General features: G+C 42.5%; 1 protein-coding gene across 2 annotated transcripts in view; it reads left to right on the forward strand.

Annotated features, from left to right (window-relative positions):
• Nucleotides 1-19,269, forward strand: part of LOC148000454 (uncharacterized) — a 79,064-nt gene that overhangs the window by 58,686 nt on the left and 1,109 nt on the right. For both annotated transcript variants that reach the window (XM_087589353.1, XM_087589352.1), the window contains exons 6-9: nt 801-834; nt 1,292-1,334; nt 3,064-3,192; nt 14,105-19,248. In XM_087589353.1, coding sequence (XP_087445479.1) covers nt 801-834; nt 1,292-1,334; nt 3,064-3,192; nt 14,105-19,248 — 5,350 coding nt within the window. The remainder of the gene's footprint in view (nt 1-800; nt 835-1,291; nt 1,335-3,063; nt 3,193-14,104; nt 19,249-19,269) is intronic.

Below are 19,269 nucleotides of genomic sequence, written 5' to 3' on the forward strand. Positions count from 1 at the left end.
GATTGCTGCTCTATCTGCAAGTTTCTTTCATGCTTCTCTCTGGAGTAATAATTCATGTTGCATAACTACTAAGGAAGTCTTTCCAGTTGCTCTTGCCATGGCCGGCAATGGAAGTTGATGTTGAACTTCTTTTTGCTGGAAATGAGCTAGGGGTCAATGCTAGATCTGAGGGCCCTTAACATCTTCTTCAGATGATCTCGACTACAGTAACACACTGATCTCTCAAGAGCTTTGTCACACTTGCAGTTGGAAATACTTTGTAAAGGTCTTTGGGTCTCCTATATTTGACTATGCTGCAACGACAGTCACCAGAGACTGTGCTTCCGGGTGGTAGTAATGAATGTTCCCCTACAGTGAAGGAAGTTCAAGTCGACCTTTGTAGCAGCCCCTTTCACTACTGTATGAGATGAGCATGCTCACCTAGAGTGCTGCAAACATCCCTAGTCCAGAGGCAAAAAGCAGCAGTGGCAACATGACGCTGTCCTTTAACCCTTCACTATGGGACAACAGTTCAGGCTAAGATGATAATTTCTGTGTCTGATAGTGATCAGGATCATAGGTAATTTGCACAACAATTTTTATAAGTAGTAACTTTTGATGAAATTTTCTCTTTGTCTTTAAAATATACTAGGAAATGGGAAGAAAGGTTTTTGCATATATTTATTATTTACCAATAATTATTCACTTTAAAGGCTTTTCATAAATGGTGCCAAAGGATATAGGGTCACAAATGTTAGCCTTTGTACTTATTGTCATGTTTCCTATAGTTGTTTTGTGACAAATTTTGCTTCCCTCTTTAGAAGCTGGTAAGAGACTTACAGGAACATCACCATGGTAAGAATGTGTGCATTTTACAATAAATTAATCTGTAAAAAGTATAATGTTCAGAACCTGACATTCTCTTTGCCTCTGTGTACTCCGATTTCAGCTTCTTTATTTCTTCTATAATCACAAGCTGAACAATTATCTCCCACACAGCATGAGTTATGGACAAACATCCTTAGGAAGGGAGATGATTCAGTGGATAAAGTGCTTGCCATGAGTCTGTGAGAATGGAAGTTTGGATTCTCAGAATCCACATGAGGTCTTGAGGATCTCATGTGCATCTGAATCCTGGGGCACTTATGGTGAGGCAGGAGGTGGTGAGAGAGAATCCCCTGAAGTTTACTGGATAGTTTGCCTGGGTTTCTTATTCATGAAGAAGGGATTGAGCCACATAACCAAGGTTGGAAGAATGTTGCATGCTGTTATTCTCAAGGCTCCCTGACAAGCCCTCCTTTGTTGTTCCTAGGTGTGTGAATGTGGATAATGTCAGCTCTACCTCCTCTGTGAAGGTAAAATGCTTCTTTGTGAAATTAATTTTCTTATGAATTTTGTTATAATTCAGCAATAGTGTAACTATCCCAGTTTTATATGGAAAGATTGTTCAAGGGAGTCCACATTGTAGATGTGGAGATTTCTACAAACTGCAAGTGAGCAGTAAGTCCTTGTGGGTAGTGGTGGCCAATAAGAGAATGGACTCAAAAGACATAGTGAGTGGAAGACTGAGCGCAGTCCTCGTACAATAGAAGATGTCTGATGATTGACAAGTATTGTTTGCAGAAATGAGTACATGTTCGACTGATTTTAAAATGTGACTGTTACTAGACCATAATATTTCTTTTTAAAAAAATTTTTATTAGATATATTTCTTTACTTACTTTTCCAATGTTTTTCCCCTTCCTGGATTCCGGTCCATGAGCCCCCATCCCTTTTCCCTCACCCTCTCCCATATCGGTTTTCCTGGGCCGGAGAGATGGCTCAGTGGTTAAGAGCACTGACTGAAAGAACCAAAAAAAAACCAAAAAAAAAAAACAAAAAAAAAAAAAGAGCACTGATTGCTCTTCCAGAGGTCTTGATGAATCCAATTCCCTGCAACCACATGTTGACTGACGACTATCTATAATGAGATATGATGATCTCTCCTGGTGTGTCTGATGATAGCTACTGTATACTTATATATAATAAGTACTTCTTAGTAAGTCCAGACATTTCTATAATCCATGAATCTCCTAAGTGACTTTACCCTCAGGAAAATGCATGCAATTTTTATCTACCTTTGGACACTGCTATTTTAGGATCCTGTATGAGAGCATCTCCTTGGTTTCTCTATTTCATGTGTATTTACACTAAGGAGAAATTGTGGCTATGTAGCAGTTTGTAATATGTTCATCAAGTTTGTCTTCTGAGAATAGAGCATTTTCTATTTGATTCTATGAGGGTATGTTGAAAGCTCTTCATCTAGAAAAACAACAAGTGTTTTTCCCAATTATCCAGCATTTTTAGATGCAGGGAGTCAATTACTGTATATTTCCATTTAAGTTCTTCTTTATGGATTTTAAAATAATATAAACTTATATTCTTTGTGCCACATTCAAACAGTTAAAATATTGTAGTGCTTTACTTAGATATTTTGATATCCAGTCTGAGGCTGCTTTATCACTGTGAGCTGCTCAAGGTTAAGAAACCTGTTGCTATATAACCTATAGCCCTATAGTGAGGGGCTGTGTGAATGAAGAGTGGCAATTTAATGATTTTTGAATGTGACTCAGTGGACCAATGTGTTTCTATAAAGCAGTTTCACCGGTTCTATGGTATGGACAGTGCTAGCAATTAAATTGCCATTTATTTGTAAATGAAAACTGTGCATTTTGTGATTCCCCACAATGGAAGAGTAAGACTGTTAGAAGGGGCCTCATTAATATGAATAATCATCTTAAACTAGAAGCAGAATAATTGACTGATAATGAATTAAGCTTAGTCTCAACAAGAACAAGGTCAAGTTTGTCAGTTAATGATTTTCTCTTAATCTAGGCTAGCATAAATATTTTAACTTCTTGATGGTATCCTATTAAGTTGTAAATAGGCATATAAGAAGATATTTTATATTTAATAATTTTGATTTTCATGTGTCAATATCCTGTAATTCCTAAAGAACATTGTTGATTTGAAAGCATGCATCCTAAAAGAATAGAGTTAATTTCAAGACCAAATAAAAAGTAAACTCTCTTCTCTGCATTGCAGGGAGAATCGGGAAGAAAATTCCATATAATACCTAAGAAGATCCAAAACATTTTTAGAAAATCTGGAGTTTATGTGTGTTCTCGAGGAGAGCCAGTACCTGATGTATGGAAAGCAAAAAAATCCATAATGGTAATTCCCCTAATTTGAGAAGTAACCTATTTCCTTTTGTGAAGGGGAGTGATGGGTGTTTGTGCCTATGCCTTCCTAGTGCAAATAGTGAACGAGTAGAGAAAGATCAGCCTTGAGCATTCCCTTCACACTCTCCATATCCTCACTCCTTGCCAGTCACTGCATTAGGCAGTGCTTCTCAACCTTCCTAATGCTGTGACCTTTAATACAGTTCCTCATGCTGTGGTGATTCCCAACCATACAACTGTTTTGTTGCTACTGCATCAGTGTCAGATTGATAATATCATCAACTGTAATGTCGTATTGGTATTTTCAGAAGGTCTTTGCCAACCTGTGTGAGACTGTTCTATGCCCTCCTCCAATAGGGTATGACAGACAGGTTGAGAATCACTGTCATAAAATGTAATAATAGTAAATTAGACTATGGAAACAGAAGAAAAAACAGAAAATGAGCATGTTTTTAACTCACTGAGGATAAGTCATAAAAATACAGAAACCAAATAGTACATGCTCCTGGAAATAGGTACAGTCAACATGAAAGCGACCACCATAGTTGTGTTTCATTTACTTTGGATTGACTGACTTTATGTGTGTGAATGTTTTGCGTGTATTCTGTCTGTATACCATGTGCGTGTGCTTCCCACAAAAATCAGAAGAGGTCATTTCATCCTTTGTTCTTGTTGTTCCAGAATTTTGTCAACCAATATTATGTGTTTTACAAAGCAAAGCCAGGTGTCCTGGAGGAGCAATGAATGTTTTAAACTCCTCAGCCCCTTTTCCAGCACACGGATTTAATATGTTTGATAGGCAAAAAGATTAAAATTATCATCAGGGGAAATAAGAAGTCAGTCTTCTGATATTTCTTAACTTCCTGGACAGGACCTCAGCATTCTGGTTTTACCCATTGAAGTCCAAAGTACTTATAGGCAGGGTGCCCACAACAGGTGGCTGGGTATGTTGGTGTACACAGTTAATTCACGAACTCATAAAGCAGGCAGGGTGGTCCCTGTCAGTTCAAGGACATCCTGTTCTTAATTTATTTGGGGAGTAGGAGAATGTAAGTTGAATTGTGGGTATCAAAAGATAACTTGTATGAATCAATCTTTCCCTTCCTCTGTTTCCAGTCTCAGGTATCAAATTCAAGTTATCAGTCAGGCTGCCAAGTAGGTTTATCACATTTGTAGCATGATTTACACTTTGGTTAGCATTAACAGACAGACAGTAGATAAACTCTGCATGTGTGTGTGTGTGTGGGGGGGGGTTATTTAACATTAACACAAATGCTAAGCAGTGCATGGGAGGATCAGACAAAGAGATGGGAGTTCATGTGATTGAACACTTGGCCACTGATGGGAGATTGTTTAACTTTCGGGGTCTGGCCTTGCTAGCAGAAGGTTTTCAGTGGTAGATTTTAATGGCTATGACTACTTGTGGTACCAGTACTGTGTTATCTGCTTCCCGGTCTACCAGCATGTGAGAACCAACAATGTACTGCCAAAAGTCAGGCCTCCCTGTTCCTTCCTTGAAATAAGTGACTGGTTTTCCCCATCAGATATTTTGTCACAGAAAGTACAGAAACAAATTCAAAAGTAACAGCCATCTTTCCTGTTTAAATCCCCTTTCAGAAGTTACAAAGCAAGCAGAAGGGTGTGTCTGCTGATCTTACACACACTACTTACTCCTTACTCCACTGCATACTGTCAACACGTAGCTAACTACCTTCCTCTAGACCTCTAATTTCATCATTAGGAAAGAGGAAGTTCAGATATAATTATTACACATAATGGAATCATTAGAAACTGTAAATTTATAGAAACCAAACTCAAATGCTCTTCGTTTATGCCTAGATCAATTTGGTTTCCAATTAACTACTACAGGTGATGAACCTGAGTAATTTTTATTCTAGGAAGAACTTAGCAAAGACATAGAACTCAGGTACTTTAATAAACAGAAATTCACTCGGCAATCACCTTCTATTGCAGTGAAAAGTCATTAGAATTTTCTAAACTAAAATTTCCAATGCAAACACATTTTATCCTAACTAGAATTTTATGATGCTATGGAATGTACAAATAATGGTGATGAATATAGTAACTAAATTTTATATGCCCATGATTAGAATACAATCCACAATATCATTACAGCAGTGGGATCTTACAGAGACAACTAAGACAAAGGTAGTTTCCATTCTTCCAAGGAATAAATGTCACTGAAGTAAAACTAAACATCATTTCTGATGTTAAATTTGAATAAAACCAAACGAACACAAGACTTCCCACAAGACTACATGGGAAATGCAGTGTAATGAGTATAAAATAAAAAAATGAAAGACCTTAGCTAGTTAATACCAGTTCTCTACCCCATGCTAGCGGAATACCAGGTATAAGTCATTATAAACAAGTACAGCCAGCAGGATTTACAATGACACAGGCACATTTCAAAGGTGATGCCTAGTTTGGCTGAAAGAAAAAGATCACATGAATGAGAAATTCACACTTACTACATTTCATTTTTATTCTAAACGGCTATACACCAATCTTTCTCCTTTTATTTTAAAAGCAGTAAATATATATACATATATATACATATATACATATACTTGCATATATATGCATGTATACACATCTTCTCACGTACACATATGTAGTTAGAAATACATACATGCGTATAAGTGCACACACATGTGTATATGCATATTTGCCAGCCAGATGGTTCAATGGGGTAGTGATAAGTAGTCTGGTAACACATTGCATATGAAAACATGACTATGTGTGTAACATACCCCATGGTTTGCTATATTCAAGTCTGTCTTTCTCAGGAAATCCAAGGAACTTAAATTCTCTCATGATCCATTTTAATAGTGTGAACACTAAGAGGAAATGCATGCTTCTTCAACATTATTCTTTGATCAACAGTCCTCCTTCACCTGTTCTGTTGAATCTTCTCTGTGATATATTGCTTGTTGATGCAGAGAATGTTTGACGTGTCAGTTTTGCAAGTAAGAAACGTAAATCATCCTCAAACCTGGCACTGAAAGTCAAAAGTAGACTGCCATGTTATGGGTTTCCCTGAGTTGTAAGGAAGAACAAACATGTGAAGATCTTATTTCTTATGCAGTATGAGTCAATGAGGCTTCCCATTTACAATGCAGCATCAAACCCATTCACAAGCCCAACTTCCTGAATTCATCTATTTAAATCAACGAGTGTTCCGGGCATCCTATCTAAGCTAGCTTTATGGAATTTGATAACACATTTTGTGACCAAATCCCCTGGGTAACACCACTTCACAGCTTTGAATGAATCCTTCAGACTCTGTTAAATACACTCTTATTGTAACTAGCTGATGCTTATGTTAGTCACTTTCTATAGTTGTAAAAAATATCATGGGAAAGAAAATGTTTAGAAGAAAGAGATGGTGTGAAGTGGGTCTCTTGGTTAAATTGGATACAGAAATCACCATCATGATTCAGGCAGACAAGCATGACGATGAAGCAGCAGCTGAGAGATCACATCTTGACCTACACAGGAAAGAGAGAACTTAGTGGAAATGACACCAGTCTATTGAAATCTTTTTTTTTATTAACTTGAGTATTTCTTATTTACATTTCGAATGTTATTCCCTTTCCTGGTTTCTAGGCCAACATCCCCCTAATCCCTCCCCCTCCCCTTCTCTATGGGTGTTCCCCTCCCCATCCTCCCCCCATTGCTGCCCTCCCCCCAACAATCACGTTCACTGGGGGTTCAGTCTTAGCAGGACCAAGGGCTTCCCCTTCCACTGGTGATCTTACTAGAATATTTATTGCTACCTATGAGGTCAGAGTCCAGAGTCCAGGGTCAGTCCATGTATAGTCTTTAGGTAGTGGCTTAGTCCCTGGAAGCTCTGGTTGCTTGGCATTGTTGTTCATAAGGGGTCTCGAGCTCCTTCGAGCTCTTCGAGTTCTTTCTCTGATTCCTTCAACGGGGGTCCCGTTCTCAGTTCAGTGGTTTGCTGCTGGCATTCGGCTATGTATTTGCTGTATTCTGGCTGTGTCTCTCAGGAGAGATCTACATCCGTATCCTGACGGCATGCACTTCATCGCTTTATCCATATTGTCTAATTGGGTGGCTGTATATGATTGGGCCACATGTGGGGCAGGCTCTGAATGGGTGTTCCTTCTGTGTCTGTTTTAATCTTTGCCGCTCTATTCCCTGCCAAGGGTATTCTTGTTCCCCTTTTAAAGAAGGAGTGAAGCATTCACATTTTGATCATCCGTCTTGAGTTTCATTTGTTCTATGCATCTAGGGTAATTCAAGCATTTGGGCTAATAGCCACTTATCAATGAGTGCATACCATGTGTGTTTTTCTGTGATTGGGTTGCCTCACTCAGGATGATATTTTCCAGTTGCAGCCATTTGCCTACGAATTTCATAAAGTCATTGTTTTTGATAGATGAGTAATATTCCATTGTGTAGATGTACCATATTTTCTGTATCCATTCCTCTGTTGAAGGGCATCTGGGTTCTTTCCAGCTTCTGGCTATTATAAATAAGGCTGCTATGAACATAGTGGAGCACGTGTCTTTTTTATATGTCGGGGCAACTTTTGGGTATGTGACCAAGAGAGGTATAGCTGGATCCTCAGGCAGTTCAATGTCCAATTTTCTGAGGAACCTCCAGACTGATTTCCAGAATGGTTGCACCAGTCTGCTTTCCCACCAACAATGGAGGAGTGTTCCTCTTTCTCCACATCCTCGCCAGCATTTGCTGTCACCTGAGTTTTTGATCTTACCCATTCTCACTGGTGTGAGGTGAAATCTCATGGTTGTTTTGATTTGCATTTCCATTATGACTAAAGATGTTGAACATTACTTTAGGTGTTTCTCAGCCATTTCGCCTTCCTCAGCTGTGAATTCTTTGTTTAGCTCTGAACCCCAATTTTTAATAGGGTTATTTGTCTCGCTGCGGTCTAACTTCTTGAGTTCTTTGTATATTTTGGATGTAAGGCCTCTATCTGTTGTAGGATTGGTAAAGATCTTTTCCCAATCTGTTGGTGGCCGTTTTGTCCTACCCACAGTGTCCTTTGCCTTACAGAAGCTTTGCAGTTTTATGAGATCCCATTTGTCGATTCTTGATCTTAGAGCATAAGCCATTGGTGTTTTGTTCAGGAAATTTTTTCCAGTGCCCATGTGTTCCAGATGCTTCCCTAGTTTTTCTTCTATTAGTTTGAGTGTATCTGGTTTGATGTGGAGGTCCTTTATACACTTGGACTTAAGCTTTGTACAGGGTGATAAGCATGGATCGATCTGCATTCTTCTACATGTTGACCTCCAGTTGAACCAGCACCATTTGCTGAAAATGCTATCTTTTTTCCATTGGATGGTTTTGGCTCCTTTGTCAAAAATCAAGTGCCCATAGGTGTGTGGGTTCATTTCTGGGTCTTCAATTCTGTTTCATTTGTCTATCTGTCTGTCTCTGTTCCAATACCATGCAGTTTTTATTATTATTGCTCTGTAATAGTGCTTGAGTTCAGGGATAGTGATTCCTCCTGAAGTCCTTTTATTGTTGAGGATAGTTTTAGCTATCTTGGGCTTTTTGTTGATGAATTTGCAAATTGTTCTTTCTAACTCTTTGAAGAACTGGATTGGTATTTTGATGGGGATTGCATTGAATCTGTAGATTGCTTTTGGTAAGATGGCCATTTTTACTATATTAATCCTGCCAATCCATGAGCATGGAAGATCTTTCCATCTTCTGAGGTCTTCTTCAATTTCTTTCTTCAGAATCTTGAAGTTCTTATTGTACAGATCTTTTACTTGCTTGGATAAAGTCACACCGAGGTACTTTATATTATTTGGATCTATTATGAAGGGTGTTATTTCCCTAATTTCTTTCTCAGCTTTTTCTCTTTTGTGTAGAGGAAGGCTACTGATTTATTTGAGTTAATTTTATACCCAACCACTTTGCTGAAGTTGTTTATCAGCTTTTGTAGTTCGTTTTGGGATCACTTAAATGTACTATCATATCATCTGCAAATAGTGATATTTTGACTTCTTCTTTTCCCATCTGTATCCCCTTGACCTCCATTTGTTGTCTGATTGCTCTGGCTAGAACTTCAAGAACTATATTGAATAAGTAGGGAGAGAGTGGGCAGCCTTGTCTAGTCCCTGATTTTAGTGGGATTGCTTCAAGTTTCTCTCCATATTGTTTAATGTTACCAACTGGTTTGCTGTATATGGCTTTTACTATGTTTAGGTATGGGCCTTGGATTCCTATTCTTTCAAGGACTTTTATCATGAAGTGGTGTTGAATTTTGTCAAATGCTTTCTCAGCATCTAATGAAATGATTATGTGGTTCTGTTCTTTCAGTTTGTTTATATAATGGATCACGTTGATGGTTTTCCGTATATTAAACAATCCCTGCATGCCTGGGATGAAGCCTACTTGATCATGGTGGATGATTGTTTTGATGTGCTCTTGGATTTGGTTTGCCAGATATTTATTGAGTATTCTTGCGTCGATATTCATAAGGGAAATTGTTCTGAGGTTATCTTTCTTTGTTGGGTCTTTGTGTGGTTTAGGTATAAGAGTAATTGTGGCTTCATAGAAGGAATTCGGTAGTGCTCCATTTGTTTCATTTTTGTGGAATAGTTTGGATAATATTGGTATGAGGTCTTCTATGAAGGTCTGATAGAATTCTGCACTGAATCCGTCTGGACCTGGGCCCTTTTTGGTTGGGAGACCTTTAATGACTGCTTCTATTTCCTTAGGAGTTATGGGGTTGTTTAACTGGTTTATCTGTTCCTGATTTAACTTTGGTACCTGGTATCTGTCTAGGAAATTGTCCATTTCCTGCAGATTTTCAAGTTTTGTTGAATGCAGGCTTTTATACTAAGATCTGATGATTTTTTGAATTTCGTCTGAATCTGTAGTTATGTCTCCCTTTTCATTTCTGATTTTGTTAATTTGGACACACTCTCTGTGTCCTCTAGTTAGTCTGGCTAACGGTTTATCTATCTTGTTGATTTTCTCAAAGAACCAACTTTTGGTTCTGTTGATTCTTTCTATGTTCCTTTTTGTTTGTACTTGGTTGATTTCAGCTCTGAGTTTGATTATTTCCTGCATTCTACTCCTCCTGGGTGTGTTTGCTTCTTTTTGTTCTAGAGCGTTTAGGGGTGTTGTCAAGCTGCTGACATATGCTCTTTCCTGTTTTTTTCTTCAGGCACTCAGCGTTATGAGTTTCCTCATAGCACAGCTTTCATTGTGTCCCATAAGTTTGGGTATGTTGTACCTTCGTTTTCATTAAATTCTAAGCAATCTTTAATTTCTTTCTTTATTTCTTCCTTGACCTGGTTATCTTTGAATAGAGCATTGTTTTATTTCCACGTATATGTGGACATTCTTCCATTATTGTTATTGAAGACCAACATTAGGCCATGGTGGTCTGATAAGATGCATGGGATTATTTCTATCTTTCTGTACATGTTGAGGCCCGTTTTTTGACCAATTATATGGTCAATTTTGGAGAAAGTACCATGAGGAGCTGAGAAGAAGGTATATCCTTTTGCTTTAGGATAGAATGTTCTATAAATATCCGTTAAGTCCATTTGGCTCATGAATTCTCTTAATCTGTCTAGGTCTCTGTTTAATTTCTTTTTCCATGATCTGTCCATTGATGAGAGTGGGGTGTTGAAATCTCCTACTATCATTGTGTGAGGTGCAATGTGTGTTTTGAGCTTTAGTAAGGTTTCTTTTATGTATGTAGGTGCCCTTGTATTTCGGGCATAGATATTTAGGATTGAGAGTTCATCTTGGTGGATTTTTCCTTTGATGAATATAAAGTGTCCTTCCTTATCTTTTTTGATGACTTTTGGTTGAAAATTGATTTTATTTGACATTAGAATGGCTACTCCAGCTTGCTTCTTCTGACCATTTGTTTGGAAAGTTGTTTTCCAGCCTTTCACTCTGAGGTAGTGTCTGTCTTTGTCTCTGAGGTGTGTTTCCTGTAGGCAGCAGAATGCAGGGTCCTCGTTGCGTATCCAGTTTGTTAATCTATGTCTTTTCATTGGGGAGTTGAGGCCATTGATGTTGAGAGATATTAAGGAATAGTGATTATTGCTTCCTGTTATATTCATATTTGGATATGAGGTTATGTTTGTGCGCTTTTCTTCTCTTTGTTTTGTTGCCAAGACGATTAGTTTCTTGCTTCGTCTAGGGTATCTCTTGCCTCCTTATGTTGGGCTTTACCATTTATTATCCTTTGTAGTGCTGGATTTGTAGAAAGATAGTGTGTAAATTTGGTTTTGTCCTGGAATATGTTGGTTTCTTCATCTATGTTAATTGAGAGTTTTGCAGGATGCAGTAATCTGGGCTGGCATTTGTGTTCTCTTAGGTTCTGTATGACATCTGTCCAGGATCTTCTGGATTTTATAGTTTCTGGCAAAAAGTCTGTGTGATTCTGATAGGTCTGCCTTTATGTTACTTGATCTTTTTCCCTTACTGCTTTTAATATTCTTTCTTTATTTTGTGCGTTTGGTGTTTTGACTATTATGTGACGGGAGCTGTTTCTTTTCTGGTCCAATCTATTTGGAGTTCTGTAGGCTTCTTGTATGCTTATGGGTATCTCTTTCTTTAGGTTAGGGAAGATTTCTTCTATGATTTTTTTGAAGATATTTACTGGTCCTTTGAGCTGGGAGTCTTCACTCTCTTCTATACCTATTATCCTTAGGTTTCATCTTCTCATTGAGTCCTGGATTTCCTGTATGTTTTGGACCAGTAGCTTTTTCCGCTTTACATTATCTTTGACTGTTGAGTCGATGATTTCTATGGAATCTTCTGCTCCTGAGATTCTCTCTTCCATATCTTGTATTCTGCTGGTGAAGCTCGTATCTACAGCTCCTTGTCTCTTCTTTAGGTTTTGTATTTCCAGGGTTGTTTCCATGTATTCTTTCTTGATTGCTTCTATTTCCATTTTCAATTCCTTCAACTGTTTGATTGTGTTTTCCTGGAATTCTTTCAGGGATTTTTGTGACTCCTCTCTATGGGCTTCTACTTGTTTATTTATGTTTTCCTGGAATTCTTTCAGGGATTTTTGCGATTCCTCTCTGTCGGCTTCTACTTGTTCTCTAAGGGAGTTATTCACGTCTTTCTGGAAGTTCTCCAGCATCATGATCAAATATGATTTTGAAACTAGATCTTGCTTTTCTTGTGTGTTTGGATATTTTGTGTTTGCTTTGGTGGGAGAATTGGGCTCCGATGATGCCATGTAGTCTTGGTTTCTGTTGCTTGGGTTCCTGTGCTTGCCTCTCGCCATCAGATTATCTCTAGTGTTACTTTGTTCTGCTATTTCTGACAGTGGCTAGACTGTCCTATATGCCTGTTTTTCAGGAGTGCTGTAGACCTGTTTTCCTGTTTTCTTTCAGCCAGTTATGGGAACAGAGTGTTCTGCTTTGGGGCGTGTAGTTTTTCCTATCTACAGGTCTTCAGCTGTTCCTGTGGGCCTGTGCCCTGAATTCACCAGGCAGGTCACTTGGAGCAGAAAAGTTGGTCTTACCTGTGATCCAGAGGCTCAAGGTTGCTCATGGGGTGTTGCTTATGAGCTCTCCGCGGCGGCAGCCACCAGGAAGTTCTGAGCCGCCCTTTCTGGGAGCTTCTGTGCACCAGGGTTCCAGATGGCGTTTGGTGTTTTCCTTTGGAGTCAGTAATGTGTGCAGAGTGCAGTCTCTTCTGGTTTCCCAGGCATGTCTGCCTCTCTGAAGGTTTAGCTCTCCCTCCCACGTGATTTGGGTGTAGAGAACTGTTTATATGGTCAGTCCCTTCAGGTTCTGGCGGTGTCTCAGATGCCAAAAGAAAGCACTGTTGTTCTACTCTGTTTCCAGCTCTGTCTCTCTATTGAAATCTTAAACCTCATCCTGGCAACAGTTTTACTACAAAACAGCCCCACCACCTACTCCTTTTGAAAATAATTCAGCGCTCTGCACAGCAAGCATAATGTGAGCCTATGGGGCTGTTGACATTCAAGCCACCACAGAGGTGCTGGATGAGGTCTTAATATACATCCTGTAAGTGTAGCAATAGTCATGATGTTACAGAATAGTTGACGATACTGTGCCCTCCTCCCAGATTGCGTTGTTTACTTATAAACAAATTTCTACTAATTGCTGTGGTTCAGCCTTTGCACAGACCTTTAATCTCTCAAACTGGAATGTAGACATTTCCTTAGTACCCACCCTTAATGCTAAGTAATCAATGTAACCTTAGTTTATAGAATGAAGCACCTCGTTTAAAAATGATGCTTAATTGCATGAAAGAGAAGGTGATTATCCAGAGAAAGATTTGGTATAAAGAATATTCCCAACTCTCTCACGAAAGAATAAGAAAAGTGGCTACTTGAGGGGTAGGGCAGCAGAAAGTACAAAAAGACGGAGAGAGAGAGAGAGAGAGAGAGAGAGAGAGAGAGAGAGAGAGAGAGAGAGGAGGGAAGGAGGGGCGGAGGGAGGGAGGTGGCCTTTTTACTTGGAGAGTTTCAGTGCAGAATGAACCATAGAATATGAAGGAAAGAGAATATTACAAAATCACTATTTAGAGGAAGAGCAGAGCAAAACATCAGAGGCCAAGAGTCACATTTTGTCCTTTCTATTTATATATTTCCATCTTACAAGGAAAAATGACTTCAGGTAGCAAAGAGCAGAAGAAATCTAAGTATAAACCTAAAGAGATCCACAGTAAAGACTTTGAAAAACTCTGGGCCAATTACTCAAGCAGACAGGAAGCAGACTTCACTGAATGTCACTGAATGTAGTGCTAACTTTCGACAGAATACACAAATAGTTTGGGGACTAGGAATCCAGGTTCTGACATTATCAGAAGGGTGATAGAATGAATAAAATCAGTAAATTTTCAATCAAAAGTATCACTGCTAATTTTCGTTTTAGGATGAAAAATATAAAACAGATAATTTCTATGCTGTGTCTTCTGAGCATAGAAATTCTATTCCTAAGGCTACTGCTGATCGTGAAGCTTCCACCTCTACTGCTGACAGCCTGGATGCTGCCGAGCCTGACCCAACAAATTCTACAAATGCTACTGACTGTCTGGCTGCTCTTGAGCGTGAGCTGACTAATTCCAACAACACTGCTGACTGTCTGGCTGACCTTGAGCCTGATCCGACGATTTCTACCAATGCCGCTGACTTTCAGGCTGCTGTTGCACCAGAGCCAACTATGTCCACCCACCCTGCTAACTGTCTGCCTGATGTGGAACCAGAGCCAACTATGTCCACCCACCCTGCTGACACTCTGGCTGCTCTTGAGCCTGAGCTGACTACTTTCAACAACACTGCTGACTGTCTGGCTGACCTTGAGCCTGAGCCAAACATGTCCACCCACCCTGCTGACAGTCTGCCTGATGTGGAACCAGAGCCAACTATGTCCAATCACCCTGCTGACACTCTGGCTGCTCTTGAGCCTGAACTGACTAATTCCAACAACACTGCTGACTGTCTGGCTGACCTTGAGCCTGATCCGACGATTTCTACCAATGCCGCTGACTTTCAGGCTGCTGTTGCACGAGAGCCTGCTATGTCCACCAACCCTGCTGACAGTATGGCAGCTGTTGAGCCTGAGCCGACTATGTCCACCCACCCTGCTGACATTCTGACTGCTGATGAGCCTGAACATAATAATTCTACCAAAGCTGCTGACTGTCGGGCTGACCTTGAGCCTGAGCCAAACAGGTCCACCCACCCTGCTGACAGTCTGCCTGATGTGGAACCAGAGCCAACTATGTCCACCCACCCTGCTGACACTCTGGCTGCTCTTGAGCCTGAGCTGACCAATTTCAACAACACTGCTGACTGGCTGGCTGACCTTGAGCCTGATCCGACTATTTCTACCAATGCCGCTGACTTTCAGGCTGCTGTTGCACCAGAGCCCGCTATGTCCACCCACCCTGCTGACACTCTGGCTGCTCTTGAGCCTGAGCTGACTAATTTCAACAACACTGCTGACTGTCTGGCTGACTTTGAGCCTGATCCGACTATTTCTACCAATGCCGCTGACTGTCGGGCTGCTGTTGCACCAGAGCCCGCTATGTCCACCAACCCTGCTGACAGTATGGCAGCTGTTGAGCCTGAGCCGACTATGTCCACCCACCCTGCTGACATTCTGACTGCTGACGAGCCTGCACATAATACTTCTACCAAAGCTGCTGACTGTCGGGCTGACCTTGAGCCTGAGCCAAACATGTCCACCCACCCTGCTGACAGTCTGCCTGATGTGGAACCAGAGCCAACTATGTCCACCCACCCTGCTGACACTCTGGCTGCTCTTGAGCCTGAGCTGACCAATTTCAACAACACTGCTGACTGGCTGGCTGACCTTGAGCCTGATCCGAGTATTTCTACCAATGCCGCTGACTTTCAGGCTGCTGTTGTACCAGAGCCAACTATGTCCACCTACCCTGCTGACTGTCTGCCAGATGTGGAACCAGAGCCAACTATGTCCACCCACCCTGCTGACACTCTGGCTGCTCTTGAGCCTGAGCTGACTAATTTCAACAACACTGCTGACTGTCTGGCTGACCTTGAGCCTGATCCGACTATTTCTACCAATGCCGCTGACTGTCGGGCTGCTGTTGCACCAGAGCCCGCTATGTCCACCAACCCTGCTGACAGTATGGCAGCTGTTGAGCCTGAGCCGACTATGTCCACCCACCCTGCTGACATTCTGACTGCTGACGAGCCTGCACATAATACTTCTACCAAAGCTGCTGACTGTCGGGCTGACCTTGAGCCTGAGCCAAACATGTCCACCCACCCTGCTGACAGTCTGCCTGATGTGGAACCAGAGCCAACTATGTCCACCCACCCTGCTGACACTCTGGCTGCTCTTGAGCCTGAGCTGACCAATTTCAACAACACTGCTGACTGGCTGGCTGACCTTGAGCCTGATCCGAGTATTTCTACCAATGCCGCTGACTTTCAGGCTGCTGTTGCACCAGAGCCAACTATGTCCACCTACCCTGCTGACTGTCTGCCAGATGTGGAACCAGAGCCAACTATGTCCACCCACCCTGCTGACACTCTGGCTGCTCTTGAGCCTGAGCTGACTAATTTCAACAACACTGCTGACTGTCTGGCTGACCTTGAGCCTGATCCGACTATTTCTACCAATGCCGCTGACTGTCGGGCTGCTGTTGCACCAGAGCCCGCTATGTCCACCAACCCTGCTGACAGTATGGCAGCTGTTGAGCCTGAGCCGACTATGTCCACCCACCCTGCTGACATTCTGACTGCTGACGAGCCTGCACATAATACTTCTACCAAAGCTGCTGACTGTCTGGCTGACCTTGAGCCTGAGCCAAACATGTCCACCCACCTTGCTGACAGTCTGCCTGATGTGGAACCAGAGCCAACTATGTCCAATCACCCTGCTGACACACTGGCTGCTCTTGAGCCTGAGTCGACTAAATCCTCCAATGCTGCTGACTGTCTGGCCTATGTTGAGCCAGAGCCAGCTATGTCCACCCACCATGCCGACAGTCTGGCTGCTCTTGAGCATGAGCTGTCTCATGCCAACAAAGCTGCTGACTGTCTGGCTTCTCTCAAGGCTGAGCCAACCATGTCCACCCAGCCTGCTGACAGTTCAGCAGCTGTTGAGCCTGAGCCTACAATTTCCATCAGAGCTGCTGATTGTCTGGCTAATGTTCTGCCTGAGCTAACTATGTCAACCCACCCTGCTGGCTGTCTGGACTCTGTTCAGCTTGAGTCATCTATGTCCACACACCCAGCTGATAATATGGCTACTGATGAGCTTGAGACTACAAATTCGACGAACGCTGCTTACTGTCTGGCTGCTCTTGAGCCTGAGTCGACTAAATCCTCCAATGCTGCTGACTGTCTGGCCTATGTTGAGTCAGAGCCAGGTATGTCCACCCACCGTGCCGACAGTCTGGCTGCTCTTGAGCATGAGCTGTCTCATGCCAACAAAGCTGCTGACTGTCTGCCTTCTCTCAAGGCTGAGCCAACCATGTCCACCCAGCCTGCTGACAGTTCGGCAGCTGTTGAGCCTGAGCCTACAATTTCCATCAGAGCTGCTGATTGTCTGGCTAATGTTCTGCCTGAGCTAACTATGTCAACCCACCCTGCTGGCTGTCTGGACTCTGTTCAGCTTGAGTCATCTATGTCCACACACCCAGCTGATAATATGGTTACTGATGAGCTTGAGACTACAAATTCGACGAACGCTGCTTACTGTCTGGCTGCTCTTGAGCCTGAGTCGACTAAATCCTCCAATGCTGCTGACTGTCTGGCCTATGTTGAGCCAGAGCCAGGTATGTCCACCCACCATGCCGACAGTCTGGCTGCTCTTGAGCATGAGCTGTCTCATGCCAACAAAGATGCTGACTGTCTGCCTTCTCTCAAGACTGACCTGATTAATTCCATCAATGCTACTGATTGTCTGTCTTCTGTTGGGCCTGAGACAACCATGTCCACCCAGCCTGCTGACAGTGTGGCAGCTGTTGAGCCTGAACATAATAGTTCCACCAATGCTGCTGACGGTCTGGACTCTGTTGAACAAGAGCCAGCTAAGCCCACCCACCGTTCCGACAGTCTGGCTGCTCTTGAGCATGAGCTGACTAATTCCAACAACACTGCTGACTGTCTGGCTTCTCAGAAGGCTGAGTCAATTGATTCTACCAATGCTACTGATTGTTTGGCTTCTGTTGGGACTGAGACAACTATGTCCACCCACCCTGCTGACAATATGGCTACTGATGAGCTTGAGCCTACACATTCCACCAATGCTGCTTACTGTCTGGCTGCTCTTGAGCCTGAGTCGACTAAATCCTCCAGTGCTGCTGACTGCCTGGCCTATGTTGAGCCAGAGCCAGCTATGTCCACCCACCGTGCCGACAGTCTGGCTGCTCTTGAGCATGAGCTGTCTCATGCCAACAAAGATGCTGGCTGTCTGGCTTCTCTCAAGGCTGAGCTGATTAATTCCACCAATGCTACTGATTGTCTGGCTTCTGTTGGGACTGAGACAACTATGTCCACCCAGCCTGCTGACAGTTTGGCAGCTGTTGAGCTTGAACATAATAATTCTACCAATGCTGCTGACGGTCTGCACTCTATTGAACAAGAGCCAGCTATGCCCACCCACCGTTCCGACAGTCTGGCTGCTCTTGAGCATGAGCTGTCTCATGCCAATAAAGCTGCTGACTGTCTGGCTTCTCTCAAGGCTGAGCCAACCATGTCCACCCAGCCTGCTGACACTTTGGCATCTGTTGAGCCTGAGCCTACTTTTTCCACCAAAGCTGCTGATTGTCTGGCTACTGTTCAGCCTGAGCTAACTAGGTCAAACCACCCTGCTGACTGTCTGGATTCTGTTCAGCCTGAGTCATATATGTCCCCACACCCTGCTGACAGTTTGGTAGCTACTGAGCCTGAACTGACTAATTCCACCAAAGCTGCTGACTTTCTGGGTGCTGTTGATCCCGAGTCAACCAAATCCATCCACCCTGCTGACAGTATGGCAGTTGATGAGCCTGAGCTGCCTAATTCCAACATTGCTGCTGACTGTCTGGACGACCTTGAGCCTGATACGACTATTTCTACCAATGCCGCTGACTGTCAGGCTGCTGTTGGGTCTGAGACAACCCTGTCCACCCAGCCTGCTGACAGTTTGGCAGCTGTTGAGCCTGAGCGGACTAATTCCACCAAAGCTGCTGACTGTCTGGACTCTGCTGAGCCAGAGCCAACTATGGCCACCCACCATGCTGACATTCTGACTGCTGTTGAGCCTGAACATACTAATTGCTCCAGTACTGCTGACTGTCTGCCTGCTGTTCAGCCTGAGTCCAGTATGTCCACCCACCCTGCTGACAGTATGGCTGCTATTGATGCTGAGCCTACAGATCCTGCCATTGTTGCTGACTGTCTGGCTGCTCTTGAACCTCGGCTGTCTGTTACATGTGCTGCTGACAGTAGTGTGTTAGTTGAGAGTCATGACTCAGGACCAGCTAGTCACATTGGATTGGATTATGTAGTTGATTTACCTCTTTACAAGGAGAGTACAAGGTACAAACCCCATGCTGACCC

Source organism: Rattus norvegicus, chromosome 16 (genome assembly GCF_021556685.1).
Source record: "Rattus norvegicus strain SHRSP/BbbUtx chromosome 16, alternate assembly SHRSP_T2T, whole genome shotgun sequence".
NCBI lineage: Eukaryota > Metazoa > Chordata > Mammalia > Rodentia > Muridae > Rattus > Rattus norvegicus.